This window comes from Argentina anserina, chromosome 6, assembly GCF_933775445.1.
Source record: "Argentina anserina chromosome 6, drPotAnse1.1, whole genome shotgun sequence".
Lineage (NCBI taxonomy): Eukaryota > Viridiplantae > Streptophyta > Magnoliopsida > Rosales > Rosaceae > Argentina > Argentina anserina.
Genome location: NC_065877.1, coordinates 5,152,779 through 5,169,316, shown reverse-complemented (window position 1 = coordinate 5,169,316; position 16,538 = coordinate 5,152,779). Strand labels below are relative to the sequence as shown.

The 16,538-nt window shown below is 36.8% G+C and overlaps 2 protein-coding genes across 2 annotated transcripts; one reads left to right on the top strand and one right to left on the bottom strand.

The window, feature by feature from the left end:
• The first annotated feature begins 725 nt into the window (after positions 1–725).
• Positions 726–9,029, top strand: LOC126800223 (uncharacterized). Its single transcript, XM_050527542.1, has 24 exons — positions 726–1,158; positions 1,293–1,364; positions 1,445–1,488; positions 1,577–1,688; positions 1,789–1,860; positions 1,982–2,044; positions 2,392–2,469; positions 2,565–2,657; positions 2,866–2,985; positions 3,209–3,295; positions 3,443–3,652; positions 3,737–3,784; positions 4,152–4,397; positions 4,822–4,928; positions 5,369–5,613; positions 6,091–6,159; positions 6,242–6,306; positions 6,433–6,602; positions 6,741–6,819; positions 7,235–7,490; positions 7,590–7,635; positions 8,076–8,184; positions 8,349–8,411; positions 8,714–9,029. The coding sequence occupies exons 1-24, from the start codon at positions 826–828 to the stop codon at positions 8,801–8,803; spliced, it is 2,877 nt and encodes a 958-aa protein (XP_050383499.1). The 5' UTR covers positions 726–825; the 3' UTR covers positions 8,804–9,029.
• A 1,241-nt stretch (positions 9,030–10,270) lies between these two features.
• Positions 10,271–10,796, bottom strand: LOC126800275 (wound-induced protein 1). The gene has a single exon (XM_050527603.1). It carries the CDS (start codon positions 10,770–10,772, stop codon positions 10,332–10,334), a length of 441 nt encoding a protein of 146 aa, XP_050383560.1. The 5' UTR covers positions 10,773–10,796; the 3' UTR covers positions 10,271–10,331.
• Between the last annotated feature and the right edge of the window lie 5,742 nt (positions 10,797–16,538).

Here is a 16,538-nt window from a genome sequence, read left to right as displayed (position 1 = left end):
GGCATAATTTCTCATTTCAAGTCGCTTCTTCTTTTATTGGTCGGCAATTTTGGCTACCCCTTAAATAATGCTTGATTGTGCCGGATTAGAAGACCCAAGGTTCTTAGTCTAGGCTTTTTGTACCCATTCCCGTTAATTACCTGGAAACACACTTAATACTTATAGTCTCTCCTCGTATTGTAGTTTCATTAATCAAGACTTCATACAGTACCCGCACCAATCTAAAGAGAACAAGGGTCCCTATTATGTAAAGTTCAATCTTCCCTATAGTAACCAAATACGTAAGAGAAATTTTGAAAAAAAAAAAAAACTGATCAAGTATGCATGCGTATGATCTAAATCCCTCTCTATATAACACAAATAAATGAAAAATTCTAGAGAACTGACCTCTTAAATTTAATCTTATTCAATGATTTCCAATGTAATCGGACAAGAAGAAAATTCCAAAAAACTTACCACATAAAAAAATTCCTAACAAACGATCCTTTCAACCTTAGACTAATTTATTTTATTCATCAGAATCTGACCAACAATAACCAAAACAATGACTCCGGTTAAATAAGTGACAAAATATGAACCAATAATAATAATAATAATAAGCGACGAAATTTGGTAATGTATTTGTCTCATATAACACCGGAAAAGACAACGAGCAACGGCCAGTGAGCAAAGTCGGCACTCCCTCCAAATTTTGGCCTTGCTCTCTGCCGCCTGAAAACTAATTCTTTAAAACCAAAACCCTCCCATTAAAAATCAAACCAATGCCCTTCTCACACATCACCACCTCACTCTCTCCCCTCTCTTTTCCTCGCCGATCATTTCCCGATGGCCTCCCTCGCTTTGGGCTCCAGCCTCGTCACTTTACTCCGCGCCAACCAAAACGACGCCGCACCACAGAAGCCTCTTATCCTCACTCCAAATTTCACCTCCCTCCGATTCCACCACAGCCTCACAACTCACGCTTCCTCCACCCGGTGCCGCGGCGCCGGAGCTCCACGCGCTGCTGCGGAGGCGGTGGTTACTGAGGGAGATGCGAAGGAGAAGGAGAAGGAGAAGGAGAGAGGTAGGGTTCTGAGAGTCGGCGTCGTCTGCGGTGGTCCCTCCGCCGAGCGTGGAATCTCTCTCAACTCGGCTAGATCAGTGATTGATCACATTCAAGTGAGCTTCTTCAATCTAATTGATCTATTGTAGACTTTGTAGTTACTATTACTTTGCGATTTTCGGAATTGAAATGTGCTTGGATTATAATGTGTGTGTGTGTGTGTGTGTGTGTGTGTGAAATTTTGAATCAGGGAGATGATTTACATGTGAGTTGCTACTACATTGACTCGGAGCTCAATGCGTTTGCGATATCTCCTGCTCAGGTTGGTTTGTATAGCTCTCATTTGCTGCGAAATCCTCGTAATTGTTGTGTTTTGGTTTATAAGGTCATGTACATTGACAGGTGTACTCCAACACTCCGGCAGATTTTGATTTCAAGCTCGAAAGGTGTGTTAGTAGTTTTGAATTCGCAATTTCTGTTTCGGTGTAGCTTGTGAGGAAGTGTGTTTAGGTGGTTAAGAATGTGTTTGTGCAGCCTGGCTCAAGGTTTCAAGTCATGGTCTGACTTTGCGGATCACCTTGCTGTCAATGTGGACATAGTGTTTCCGGTCATACACGGTCAATTTGGGGAAGATGGTGGCATTCAGGTATAGTGTAGTATAAAATTTTGTGCCATGACAAGAAGCGTGTATGAAATTCTTGTTCTTTTTGTTCTTTACTAATGTTTTTTTTTCAATGATATTTCAGGAGGTGTTGGAAAGGTATAACATTCCATTTGTTGGCACGGGATCAAATGAGTGTCGTCAAGCATTCGACAAGGTACGGGATGTCTAACCGGCAGTGACTATTATTATATTATGTAGATTAATATATAAAAATATGGAAAATGAAATAAGATGATAGTAAGTTTCTAACTGTCTTTCTCTTGAGTTATTGGCAGCACAATGCCTCATTGGAGCTCAGCAAACATGGATTTGTAACTGTACCCAGTTGTTTAGTAGAGGTACAATCTGTCAATCTGAACTTTATTGCGTTCTAATCTAATAAATTATCACACTTGTGTCAAATTTTTCTTTGTCCAGATATGAGGGATCAGCATTTTTATTTTGTGTGAATAAGTGCTGACATTTTCTTATACTAATAATTGTCTGGTTGCTTGACTTTTATCCTTTTATTATGAGATCATTAGTTGATCTTTTTATGTTTGTAATCACCTACTGTAAATATATCTAAGATAAGTTATTGAGGAATGATGATAAAGTACTTCTGATAGTTTACAATTTAATTAATTATGGTTTATGTACTTGTCGATTTTTCTCATCTGGTTTCTCTAATTTTAATGACCCATAGGGAAGTGAAGCAGATGAACCTGAACTGTCGGAGTGGTTTGTGAAAAATCAACTAGATCCTAACTCGGGGAAAGTTGTGGTAAGCATATTTAGTGTCATTACGAAAAAAAAAAGGTGGAATAGCTTTCTGATTAGGTCTGATTATGATCTATCCCTGTTTAATACATGTTCCAGGTAAAACCAGCACGAGCAGGTTCAAGCATTGGTGTTACAGTTGCCTATGGGTTAGCTGATTCTCTTGCCAAAGCTAATGCAATTATAACAGAGGTAGTTTTAATTCTTAGATTTATATTTTGTAGTCCCTTACCTCAAATGTTATGGGAAGATCTTATAGTCAATCCTGAACTTGGAACATGTTGGCTTCGGAGATGATTTCGGAAGGTGTTATACCTGCAATTTATTTTTGAAAAGATTTGGCTATAAGTTTCTGAGTAGGAAGCCTTCCCTTTTAAAATTTCTCTCTTTTGTTTGACAGGGAATTGATTCCAAAGTCCTTATTGAAATATTTCTTGAAGGAGGGAGTGAATTTACCGCAATTGTTCTTGATGTAGGGTATGGTACAGATTCTCATCCTGTTGTACTATTACCAACTGAGGTACATGTTCTCCATGATGAAGTCTTACAAATAATATGTATCAGTTTGATCCATTCTATAGAATTAGTGTATTACAAATAGCATGTTGAAGTTCTTCTCAAAAAAAAAAAGCATGTTGAAGTATTGTGGACATTATTACCATCTATCGTAAAAATGATGTAGGCACACTAGGTATGCTAATATTCTGATATGTATAATCAATTGTGTTCATTGAAATGACCAGGTGGAACTTCAATTCCGTGGTAGTGTAGATGTTAGAGAGAAGGATGCAATCTTCAACTACCGCAGGAAATATCTTCCAACACAACAGGTAGATCAGTGGTGGACCTTACAGAATTACATACTATTTTGGTATATATGTCTGCATGTTTGTATCTATCTAAAAGGTTCAGGACTTTAGTCGTCTATGTGCAAAACGCTCTTGTATTAGCGTATTCATTTGATGGATACTACACAGGTTGCATATCATACTCCACCTCGTTTTCCTATTGAAGTCATTGAAAATATACGAGATGGAGCATCTCAATTATTCAAAAAGCTTGGCCTTCGTGACTTTGCTCGAATCGATGGATGGTTTCTGCCTAATTCTATTCATGTACCGTCATCACCAGATATCATGTTTGGAAGGACTGAAATGGGTACAATATTATACACTGACATTAACCTGGTAAGAAGGGTGACTACTCACCTAATAATATGCGTTCTGGGTGTTTGTTCTTAGATTTCTCATCATCTTTACTTTATCATTCAGATTAGTGGTATGGAGCAGACCAGCTTTTTATTCCAGCAAGCCTCAAAGGTACTTCAGTTGTAATTTGGTCAGTAATAGAAGTCGATTATGGTGTGACTGATGGTTTATCATTGTTTAAGTATTTTGCATGTTGTCAAAATTTCAATAGTATCTTGGCATTTTACATCAATCACTACAACAGCAGCATCTTTGCATTGTTGTTGTGGCATATATGCCTTTAAGGACTACTTACTCAGGTGCTGTTGCTGTGAAGTTTCAGATATATTCACATAGCTAAATCATGAATTAAAATTCATAAAAAAGGTTTTGTGCATGACATTCTACCCATTTGTATTTTTTTGTTGACATAGTAGTTATTACAGTAATCCTTTTTTGGTGCCACTACTTCGCCTCAAAATACCCTTTTTGTATCTAGGTTGGGTTTTCTCATGCAAATATTCTCCGGAGCATCATTAATCATGCTTGTTTGCGATTTCCGCATCTTGCATCTTGTGATGGTGTGTCTGGCGATTTGCCAAAAACAGTAAAATCCCCGCTGCTTAAAGATGATTGGGAAGGCACTCAGAAAGTTTTTGTTCTTTTTGGAGGAGACACGTCAGAGAGGCAAGTATCTCTTATGAGCGGAACAAATGTTTGGCTCAATTTGCAAGCTTTTGATGATGTAAGTATTCAAATTCAGGGGGCCTCCATTTTCTAAATAAATATCGATTGGGTATGCTAAGATTTACTGTAATATTCAAAGGGTGGGACATTTCTTAGCTTTCAAGATGTGTCTAGAAGTATTCTGAATGGGGGAAGGAGATAATGATAGAATCAGTATTCCGAGAGATATAATTGTGTTGGTATAAGCATGATCTTTTATTGTTTTCCTTTGGAAGAGGAATGTTACACCAAGTTACAAACTTGCGTTTGAAGAATTTAGTAAGTCTGTTTTCAAGTCTGGTAAGACCATCTTCAGTATCTAGTCAGGGACCCAGGATCATATCATTGTATGGATATGAAAGTGTAGTTATCAGTAAATCATGTTCAACCAAATGCATAGCAGGCTTGATTTTGCTTGAAATTGACAATCTTGCTGACTGCAGCTGGAAGTACTTCCTTGCTTGCTTGCCCCCACGAATGGATATTCCTCCGGTATTGATGCGGAGAAAGATGAAGTTGATGCAACTTCCAGAACTGTTTGGTCATTACCGTATGTCTCTGTCTCTGTCTCTGTCTCTCTCTCCCACAATGGGTGTACATATATATATGTGTGTGCAGTGGGTGTAATTAGACAAAAGGCTTAGATTAGTGCCGTCTTGTTTGACCCTTGTAGTGATCCATCATCACAACCTACAAGTTAATTTTGTGAAACAGAAACTCATATGCGTTTACATACTTCTAGAAGATATGTCAATATTTTGAGTTAAGTATTTATGTATCATGGGCTAGGCAGAGAAGTCCTTTAGAACCATGATATCTAAAATCGCTACAGAATAAGCAGTGATTCATTAAATCATTTGTGAGTGAGCATGAAAAGTTCCATGGCTACTTATAACTTATAACTATCTTTTGATAGAAACTGTAGGGATAATAGGTCATACTTCTCCAAAACAGTTGTGCTTTATATAATATGCTTTTTTTTGTGAACAGCTATTCCCTTGTGCTAAGGCACACCACAGAGGAAGTTCTTGCTGCATGTGTAGAGGCAATAGAACCAAACCGAGCTGCACTTACATCTCAATTAAGGAACAGAGTTATCAATGATCTTATGGAAGGCTTCAAGAAGCATTCTTGGTTTACCGGATTCGATATCACTGATGAACTGCCAGTTAAATTCTCTATTGAAGAGTGGATCAAGCTAGCCAAGGAAGTCAAGGCAACAGTATTTATTGCAGGTTTTGATTTTTTAAACCAATCTCATATATGAATAGTAGCATTTAATTTTTCATCCACCGTGCAACGTTCTTACTAACTAGTGTCTGACTCATGAAATTTTAAAAACGTTTCTCAGTTTGTCGGGTCTTGAATATCTTTGCAGACAGAAATTGTAGGGTGCTTTTAGTTATTGATTACTAGTAGTTTAGAGTATATACACAACCCCTCAAATCAAATGGTTTGCTCATAATTATATCAAATAATTTTCTCTGTTATTACTTATCACTTAAAATTCTTAGTCGTATAGACATTACCCCTCAAGTCGGAAGCCTTAGCAGGTTCGACTTTTAATTGGTTTCTATACTTGCAAGTTGTATACTAATATGATCACAATTAGTGAAAATCAATATCAATAGGCATGTGAGCAGGATCTGTGCACTATTGCATAGAGATCAGAATCAGAATTGAAGTAATATGTTCTTTGTAATTCTTAATAGTGCATGGAGGCATTGGTGAAGATGGCACACTTCAGTCTTTGTTGGAGGCTGAAGGAGTTCCACATACAGGTATATTCTATAATCAAGACTTGATACAAGAATCGTTTTTCAGTTTTTATGGCTGACCATTTTTTTTATTTTTCAAATGAAGGTCCTGGTGTTATGGCTTCAAAGATTTGTATGGACAAAGTCGCTACATCAGTTGCCCTTAAACATGTACGAAATCATAGTAGATATCCAACAATAGGAATTGGACTTTTTTTGTTTTGTTTTATTTATGCTTTGATATGACTCGCATGTTTTTCTGAGTACATAAGCATTCTGAAATCTTTTAATGAACAGCTATCGGACTTGGGGGTTCTAACCATAAACAAAGATTTGAGAAGAAAAGATGAGCTCCTTAGTGCACCAATACCAAATGTATGGCATGAATTGACCTCCAAGCTTCAGTGTGAAACATTATGTGTGAAACCGGCAAGAGATGGATGCTCAACTGGAGTTGCAAGGTTATGGTAGGGTTATCCACTTTTGTTTTTGCTTTCAATGAGTGGTCAGTGATGATAACACTAAAAAGCTTCTTCTTCTTCTTTTTCGCACAAATCATGTTTCCTATGGAGTTCTGATGTACTCTGTCTGGTTTATGCATGCAGCTGCGATGGAGACCTATCAGTGTATGTAAAAGCATTGGAGGACTGTCTCCTTCGGATTCCCCCTAATAGTTTGTCAAAGGTATAAGATCTTAAATTCGTAATCATTGCTTTTAGCTAGTGTGACCTCTGTCCTTTCATAGCATCTTATTTGAGATTCAGTATACATTATTACTCCATTTGCTTAACAAATCATGTGTAATACTATCCAGTATTGTTACTCAGTGACAATTGAATTTATCTTATTTTTTTTCATATTATTTTTCCTTCCAGCAGAATTATTGAAATTTTTTTAAAAAAAGAATGTTGCATTTTCCTCAAGTCGCTGGCGCCAAGTAATTTGTAATGTGATTGAGCTGTGCTTCCATTCTAAGGCTTACTTAGACAATTGCCACTGAATTTGATCTCTCCATCTGGGGATGAGTAGATCATCTTTATATTGCATTACAATAAACTAAATACCTTCTTCGAGTTTTGATCCCGGTATTTCACTTTAGGAACATGGAATGATTGAAATGCCAAGCCCCCCTCCAGAGCTCCTAATCTTTGAACCTTTTATTGATACGGATGATATAATTGTTTCATCGAAGTCCATAAATGAGAATGGACATCACCTCATGTGGAATGGAAAGAGTAGATGGGTGGAAATAACTGTTGGTGTTATTGGGAAACAAGGATTAATGCACTCGTTGAGTCCCAGTATCACTGTGAAGGAGAGTGGTGATATTTTATCACTTGAAGAGAAATTTCAGGGTAAGATTTTTTTCTTGTAAATTTTTGTTCTACAGTTCAGGGTATTCTTTTTAAGCTTTGGGCAGACATCTGATTTATCATAAATTACTTGCATGGCAGGTGGCACTGGAATCAATCTTACTCCACCTCCATCATCAATTATTAGGTTTGTCATTAAAGATGGATCTTTTTTTTTGTTACAATTAAAGATGTTTCTTTTTGTTAAAAGAGAATTCTCTAGGTTGCAGCAAGTACTTTTACATTCTATAAAACAATATAAACAAAGGAGCCCGATTTTTTATGGATTCTTCATTCTGCATTCTTCTTTTCCCTTCATTGTTCCCATAACAGTATTCATGCATGGCATGTTTCTTCTGCAAAGTGTCATATAAATGGAGCCTAGGTATGAGAGTCGTATTGAAATAAGTACCATACATGAGTCTTGAGGTTTGAGATTAGTCGCAGCCTTGAGGTTTATAGGGAATCATTGGCACTTTGTTGCTTATTATGTTTCAGAATGTTCGAACATGTCTCAAGTTTGACTTGAAGAATCTTTCTTATATACCTTCGTAGTCTTCTGTCTAATGTTCTTTCTCCTTAATTCAGCCACGAGGCCTTGCAGAAATGTAAACAACATATTGAAATGATCGCGAACACTCTAGAATTAGAAGGATTTTCAAGAATTGATGCCTTTGTCAATGTGGATAGTGGAGAGGTAAGATATCAAACAAGCATCTTTCCTTCTTTCTTATGCTAAAACATGAGCAATTTACAATTTTAATTGAACTTCTTTTTGTTGTGAAATATGCAACCTGGTTGTCGTTTTTTTTAACAATAAAATGCCTCCTTAATGGTTGTTGTTGATTTCATTATTTGTAGGTGCTGGTTATAGAGGTCAATACAGTGCCTGGAATGACACCTTCCACTGTTCTTATTCATCAGGTATTAAGTTTGGAAACACATATTTTTCTTTTGGGAGAAATTGAATTCACTCATTTTGGATTTTGCATTGCAGTAATGGAAACATTTCCTTTCAGACTAAATGCTTTTCTTAGTAATCAAAATGACAAAAACATATGGTAATTCATACTTAAAATTTTTTGAATAAAAATTAAAGACCAAATGAACCTCTTCGGAATGACGGATGGTACATTTTTAAGAGCTCACAAATGATGCCACCCACAATGTAGATCATCAGATACTAGGAACTTCTAACCAGTTAGACCTTTATCTGTGCATCTCAGGCACTAGCAGAGGAACCACCCATGTATCCTCACCAGTTCTTCCGGACACTGCTTGATTTGGCATCAGAGAGAACCATATACAGTTCTTAGTATTGCCAATATCTCCACTTTTTCATTATAAATTCCTTTGAGGTGGCTTGGCCCTTGGGCAACCTTCGGTCACTGTTGATGTTTGTAATGTACTAGGAAGCAGAGACATGCTGTGTAATATAGTGAGGTAAATATCAAATCAAGGCTAATCGCCAAATTTCTACAATAATGGTTCTGTAAAAAAATCATATCATCATTATTTTTCCATGTAGAGTTCAGGTTTCAATGTGATGTGTTTGTTCATTTAGCCTTAAGAGTCACTTGTCTATCATGAGTGTCATTACTAGATTTGGATGCAGGACTATCTGCGGCTTGCTGACTACTTTCAAGCCCATGAGCATGCATGGACAAAGTAGCTCTGAAATGCTTTGCTAGCATCGCCATGAGTATGATAAATTCAAACATGGTTCGTCCACGATACATTCACTAGATCAGTGTACCTCTACTCGATATGTAGATACATAAATGTAGCGAAGAACTTATCCTCAAACATTTAGGTAAACATTACGGGACACATCTATGTCTGCCATTAGTAACTCGTGCTCTGATGCCAAAAGAGCGCAGTGTGGGCGGCATTAGTTAGGTTTTTTGTCCAGAAAGTTTTAACACCGTCAAAGACATCCCTCTTTCTTATCTCAGAGAGTTCTGAACCCATCTTAGGAGACAAGGGCAATGGATTCGTTAAATATTGCAACACTTCCAGAACAGTCTTGTCCCCTGCAAACTCTCCGGTAGCAGTATGGTATGGACTGTGCCATCACCTTTGACCTCCTTGTCATCTTTATCATCTACCCCAGTTGTTAATTCCCTAGAACAAAAGACATGGTGTCTCAGTGCACATGCGTATACATCCGCCCTCAATAGATCAGAAATTCAAAATCAACTCATCTGACATTTGTTCACTGAAATGTCAGCATAAGAGAACATTTTACTTGTGATCATACCGATCTTGGAAGTAGTTAGAAGTCCTTGGTTGCTACATTGCACAAGGAATCGTTCTTCGATCCCAGATTAATTTATCAGACTAATACCCCCTTTTACATGACGTGATTAATGTCAGGAGAACCTGGTCTTAGCGTCAACATTGCACTAAGGGTTATAGGGATATCCTCATTGTTACTGCCAAATTAATATCCTCTCCTACGCATCAGAGACACACTCGTGTAGCAAAAGTTAAAGAGATTCGCGGTCATTGGTCTTCTTATAATGAAGTTTACGTACCAAGTAACCCCAAGTTATCTGCGGGGTACAAAATTGGTTAGTAGTCTGATCTCCATTGTCATAAGCATATCCAGGTTTCAGTTAGGATCCATTAATTTACTTTTCGCTGCAAGAAAAAACATCAAGTTCTATTCACCATTTGTCAACTTTCAACATAGCAAAAGGTTTGTCTTTTGATTATACTTTTTCAACCGCAATACCAGCAGTCTTATTTTTTCTCTCGAAATTTCATATTTGGATTGCTAATTAAGTTTTGTACGTACAACAAAGCCTTACTCTAATTGGTAATCAATTATTAGTTATTAAACTAAATAGCTAGCAGAAGGCTTGGCAAAGAACGGTGGAACAGGTCCCTTGGCATGCTCTGCCACACTGTGAAACTTTTACTCTCCTTCCACCCTAGCGGCTTCAGATCCCTTACAGTCAGCCAGGTGTTGAAATATTCCCTGAACTGAGTGAGCAAGCCGTCCTTGATCGTCCACACATGAACCCAGTAAGCCTGAGCTCCTTCCCAGCCCTCAGCAATAACACAGTAGTCACCAACCTCAGTTATGCTTCTCGGCTCAAACTTGAAGCCAACGTGACCGGAATCTCCTGTGAGCACCCTCATCATGTGCTGGCACTTGGGAGGACCATGGAACCACCATTCCAGATCAGTAGCTAGAAACTTCGCCACCGTACGCGTCTCGGTTTTGCCTTTGGCCAGTGCCTTGTACAAAGCCTCCACAATAGCTTTGCTGTCCTGCATTTTTTGGGAGCTTAGAAAATAGAAATGAATGAGTTGCTCAAAATAGCTCTTCGTGTGCTTATGCACAAATGCTTGATGATGCTGCAGAGTTGAGAGATTTGAGTCCTTTTTATAGTAAAACTGAGAGCCAGAAATAAGGGTGGTGGTTGTGTTTCTTGATGGAATGAGGGATTGAATGGTGGAGATTTGTTCCAATGGCATGGAAGGTATAAGCCATTTTACTATATGCGAGATATTCTTCTTTCGGCTTTAAAGTACTTCTACCAGGTATATTATAATTTTTGGCCGGATTAATGTAATCGTAAAGCTCTATGCTCAATTTGTTTCTGGGGGTAAATGACATATAGTAGGGTTTGTATATATACTAGAGTTGAAACTTAAAATTAATGACCATTGTAAATCTAGAAGGTTCCTCACGTCGCTATACTTATGCATCATTCATGAGCATTTTTCCATCAATTATATTTATGGTATCCTTGTGTGAGAATTGACCGATTTGAAATCTCATGTCTGGATTGTTTCTAATTTGTCGTGCAAGACCGATTAGACCAACAACTTACCAGTTAAAGCTAACGAAGTGATACAAAACAACTTATAGAACTACTCAGTAGAGCAGTCAAGAAAGTTAGGAATACAGTAAGTGGCAATTAAGAATTGTATGTGTATGTGTATGTGTATGTGTATGTGTAGCGTTTGTTTCAATTAGGATTTGTGCCGAATATTAGCTGTTCCAATCTAACTCATATGATTGTAATCATCAGGCGGGACTTGGAACTAATTTCACGTGTTCTTTAATTAATTTCACATGTTAAATTACTTAATGTATCTTCTATATAATTCGAGTGCTACAGAATATCTCCTGACTTGTTTTCTAAAAAAATAAACCAAATCCATTCTTTGGCGAAATAATAGTGGAAGTAAGCTCATCAAATATCTTTCATTTTAAGATGGTGGTGGACGCTATCAATGGGATCATTATCCCCCCTTTGGAGGATTCGGAAACTCATAAAGGATATAAAAATTCTTGTGAAAGATTTTAGGAAAATTAGCTTCAAATATGTTCCTAGAGAAGCTAATTTCGTCGCCGATGCTGTTGCGAATCTCGGTCACACATTGCATGCGAGATCATGGGTTGATCAAGTGCCCTTTGAGGCTTCTAATGTCCTTGTTTTTTATTTTGTTAAATCTGGATGCCCTATGGGATTCTGTTTGTAATTTATTTTCTTGTATCAAAAAAAATCTTTCATTTTAATCATGAAGGGCCGGTCTATTTAAAATTTTCCTTTGTTTTGCATTAGACATTAAAATATGAAATAATCGTTCTTAAGGACGGGTTTATACATTGGTGAGTAGACGACCCACCAAGAATCAATACTAGCACTCCAAACTAAGTATATGCTTACTGAACTAAGATCAACGAACCCATTTAATAAAATTGGAAGAGCCAACGTGAAGGTTAAAGTTACGCGCGGTCACCTCTGCAATGGCCACTGGAAACGCAGATGATATTCTAGAAAGCTATAAACCCTAGCTAGGTGGGGACTGGGGAGGCCATGCACTAATGAGATCTTTGCCGAAAAACCGTAGGATCATACTGAATAGAACTTCTTAATACCAATTCCTTGTGCATTTTTCCTAAAATATGAACTAAACAGAACGCATACAAAGAAAAGCAAGTAGTAACTTGTAGCATTTTTCATTTTCTTCTATTTCGAGCTTAAGCCTGGCCTCTTAGTTTGTTTTAATCTTCACAGGGCTACAGAAGTGAAAGAGAATTACGAGATGGAGGGAGAAGTTAGTCATTCGGAAATGAAATAGTGACATACTCCACGGTGGCGGCTCAGGGGAGTCATGAGATCGATGCCGAGCTGTATGTCTGAGTCCGACCATCTTGAATCTCATTGGCTCGTCGTTTTTTAAGGAAACCACTATCTAGTGGAGGTGGTAAGTGGCCGCGACCGTCACTATCCGCCTGCCTGTGGCATCAAAATTCCATAAGTATCCTTTTCTCTTTGTCCAGAACCCTAAAGCTTTCGACTATGGAGATTGGTGTTCTTTTGGCTTGTCCTCGGATGCAGTCCCACTAGGGCCACTCCACTCACCCCGTCCATGCATGTCTTTGTGTATTCATATATTCATGCATGAACTCTTTGATCCTTATATATGTAAGAATTCCATTGATCTTTTATCTTGTAAGTGAGTTTTTCTGCAACTGTAAGTCTGTAATCATCATAAGAAACTTAAAAGCTACCTATGCACGCGTATAAGCTAGTAATTAAGTAATTAAGCTCGCCAAATAACTCTTTCGTTTCTCCATCAAACACTAATCGATCTAATATTTTTTGTAAATATATATAATAGAGAGAGGGGCCAGGAAAACATACATATAGCTAGGGAATGGATTTAACTACAGTATAACAAAAATCATAAGATATATAACTAGTCCGTGCGATAGCTAGCGTTTACAATTGTTCATGTGCGTTTAAGGGATTTTTAAGGAAACACTCATGAAGTAACCCTAACTATTAATATGATATATGCATAACATTTATTCTGAAAACATGTGTCTTTTGTATAAAAATAGATATAAGGATCGAAATTATACTAAATATAGATATGATCATTGTATGAATTATCGTCAAGTACTACCGAAGGCTCACCGACACAGAGTTTTGCAGGACATCCAACCATTAATTCACGGTGTTCATTCTTAGCCCAAATTGTGGAGGGAAATCTCTCTTTCAAACCAAACGTAGCCCTGACTTGTAAGGAAAACAAATTAAATTCAAAGAGAAATGCATGACAAAAGTATATTGAATGACAGTAGTACTAGTTGGTGGCCGTACATTGAAGAAAACCAGTTGTATCCAACCGGGACGGAACCCCCTAGTGTATACACTGAGATAGACATTCTCCAAATTAAAATCCAATCTAGAAGAGAAGCTAGCCCACATAAGCGAATTATTGATCGACTTGTACAATGAATTGAAAGCTCATATCTATGGGATGGGAGCCATTGAACCAACCATTTCATATATATTGTCTTCTACCCATCATTTTTCTGGATTCTCGAATCTTGCTGTCTGATGACTTTGTTCGTATATGGAATGTTTTGGAGAAATTCAATTTCATGTGATATGTATGCATTAATTGTTTTTAACGTTTTTGAATCTCCAATCCACAGCTTCTTGTCCACTGATTCCAAGTTACCTACAAATCTTCATGCGGTGGCGGAACTTAGAACCAAATTCTTAAAGGGCCAAAATTTCCGGAGAGACCAATTTAGTATGAAATTTTGATTTAAATACTAATAATTACACAATCATACCATATTTAAAAGTTAAATATAATATTAGTATATACAACTATATCATAATTATAGCAATTAAATCATAATTCTATGGTGTAATTATACCATAATTAAAAGAATTTTTTTCACTTGACGCGAGCTATGACCCCCTCACGCCTCTTAAAGGATCCGCCCCTGCTTTCGTGGTTTACAGAGGTTCTGTTTCGATTTAGATATATTTATTTTAGCGTCGAAAGAGATAATGACCGGCATTTTCATGTTGCTTGAATTGTATTTCTGTTTAGAAGTTCTTCTTCTTTAAAATGAAATACTTAACGACTTACACACTTGACATATAACCATAATTGTTTGAAATCTCGATCACTGAGAAAACTTTGTCAAATATCTAAGTATGTAACTCTTATATATATTTGAAGATAAACATATGTTTCAAATTCACTTAGACGTACGTATATTTTGAAGAAGAGAAACGTATCAAACTGCGTAAACCTCTTATATGATTTATGGTTACTTGAGCGAGCACAATCATCTACATCGTCATCTCCTTGATTATAAAGGCGTCCGTCATGGTAGGATGTGGTCCATTTTTCAAGCTTAAAATATACCAACTAGACTACGCGCTAGTTTTTCTTGTAAAATTGATAAATAACTAAATTGGGCAATAGAGTTTGGCAAATCATCGGCATTTGGAGTATGTAGTTAGCTTTTGAAAACTGATTAGGATCTCCAAAATGGACGTTGAACTGATCTGGTTTTGGTATGCAAGCTACCAAAACGTACTGTTCATCAATATGTCATCAAGATAGGTATTGGTTTAAGCCTTTCTAGTTATGTTTTGTCTTAGTTTAATGATAACTGATAAGATGCATGCATGATGCATTAGAATGTCTCATGAGTTTCAATAGCATTTTTGTCTCAATCGTTAAGCCGATTGTGTTGTTGACTGCCATTATTCTGCCACAAGAATATATAGCTAGTACGATCTACAAGTTTTGCGTGTTGTAGAGTACTAACATATATACATGGATCGATCAACTAGGGCTCTTAAAATTGGTTTCAGAAATTTTATCATGATGGGATATATATGGTCAGGCACGCATGCAGAGATGGGTTGAGGTTTGCTGCAGCTCATCCCATTTTTTCAAAAGAAACTCAAATTTTATTATATGTTAGAGCATAAGAAAAAAAATATAAGAAAAAATAGTTTGAAAGTCAAGACTATTTTTCTTATCCACCGCTCCATGACTCTGTTTTCTCTCATCTCAGTCCTCTGCAATTCTTTCACTCTAAAATTCTAATCACTTTATTTGAAAAATCATCATCCATAATCATATTAATTAAGAAATCTCATGTATATATCGATTGATTCGTATCAACTTCTCATATTAGTTTTTTGGGTTTATTTGTTATGTTTTTCTAGTTTTTTTTATCAACATATAGTACATATGATAATTCATTTAACTTGAATCTCAGTCTTCTGGCTTGTTCTAATAGGCGTAAACTATTATTTCCATGTTGAAATTATCATTGTTCTACTACGAAGTCCTTAAAATTTTTTTGGGCTTCACAGAAATTTAGCACATCTTATTATTAAATCCTGGATTTGTCTCTGTATATGGTACGTGGGTACCCCAACGACAATCAACATTGATGAATGAGGACTTTCAAGAACAATGCGAAGGGGATAGGATGGTTTAGAACCACTGAGGATCCGATGTGAGTTTTTGCAGCAGCTTGCATATTGATCATTGCTAGCTAGAGCAGTATTAATGGGTGAGTGACGATCATTTTAGTTGCAAAGTCACATTGGCTATGCTCATTGAGGTTGAGATATATTCAGTATTATGGTCAAAATGGGCCGTACGACTCGTTTCCATGCATGCACTTGTCACCTTCACGATCGATTGAGTAGTAGTAGTATGGGGTCTCCAATATATAAAAAAACTACTAACTGGCTGGCAAATTATAAGTAAATTATTAGCTGAATGCATTTTGACAGATATGTATATGTCGATATAGATGTGTGTGTATTGTAATGTCCCATTCACTTGGATGATTGAATCATATCTATCAATAATCGTGATTTGATTTGCTTCCTCCGATCAACATCATAGAAGAGATGATTTGATTTGATTTTGTTTGGAGAATCAATGATTTTGCATTATAGGTGGAGATGAGTTCCTAAAAAAACACTCGTAATTAAACTTAAATAATAAAATTTAAATTAAGTAGCCATACGATTTCAAGCTAACCTGGATTTGTGAGTATTTTTATCAACTTGCAAGTTGCAAGGCTTACGTACTACGGTACTAGAAGTAACTATGTGCCTATATTCTCGTTTCAAAGATTTGTTTAATGAATTTTTTCGAGATCGACAATTTTAAGCTAACATGGATTTGTGAGTATTGTATCAACTTGCTAGGTTTTATCTTACTATAAGTATCTATGTTCTTGAT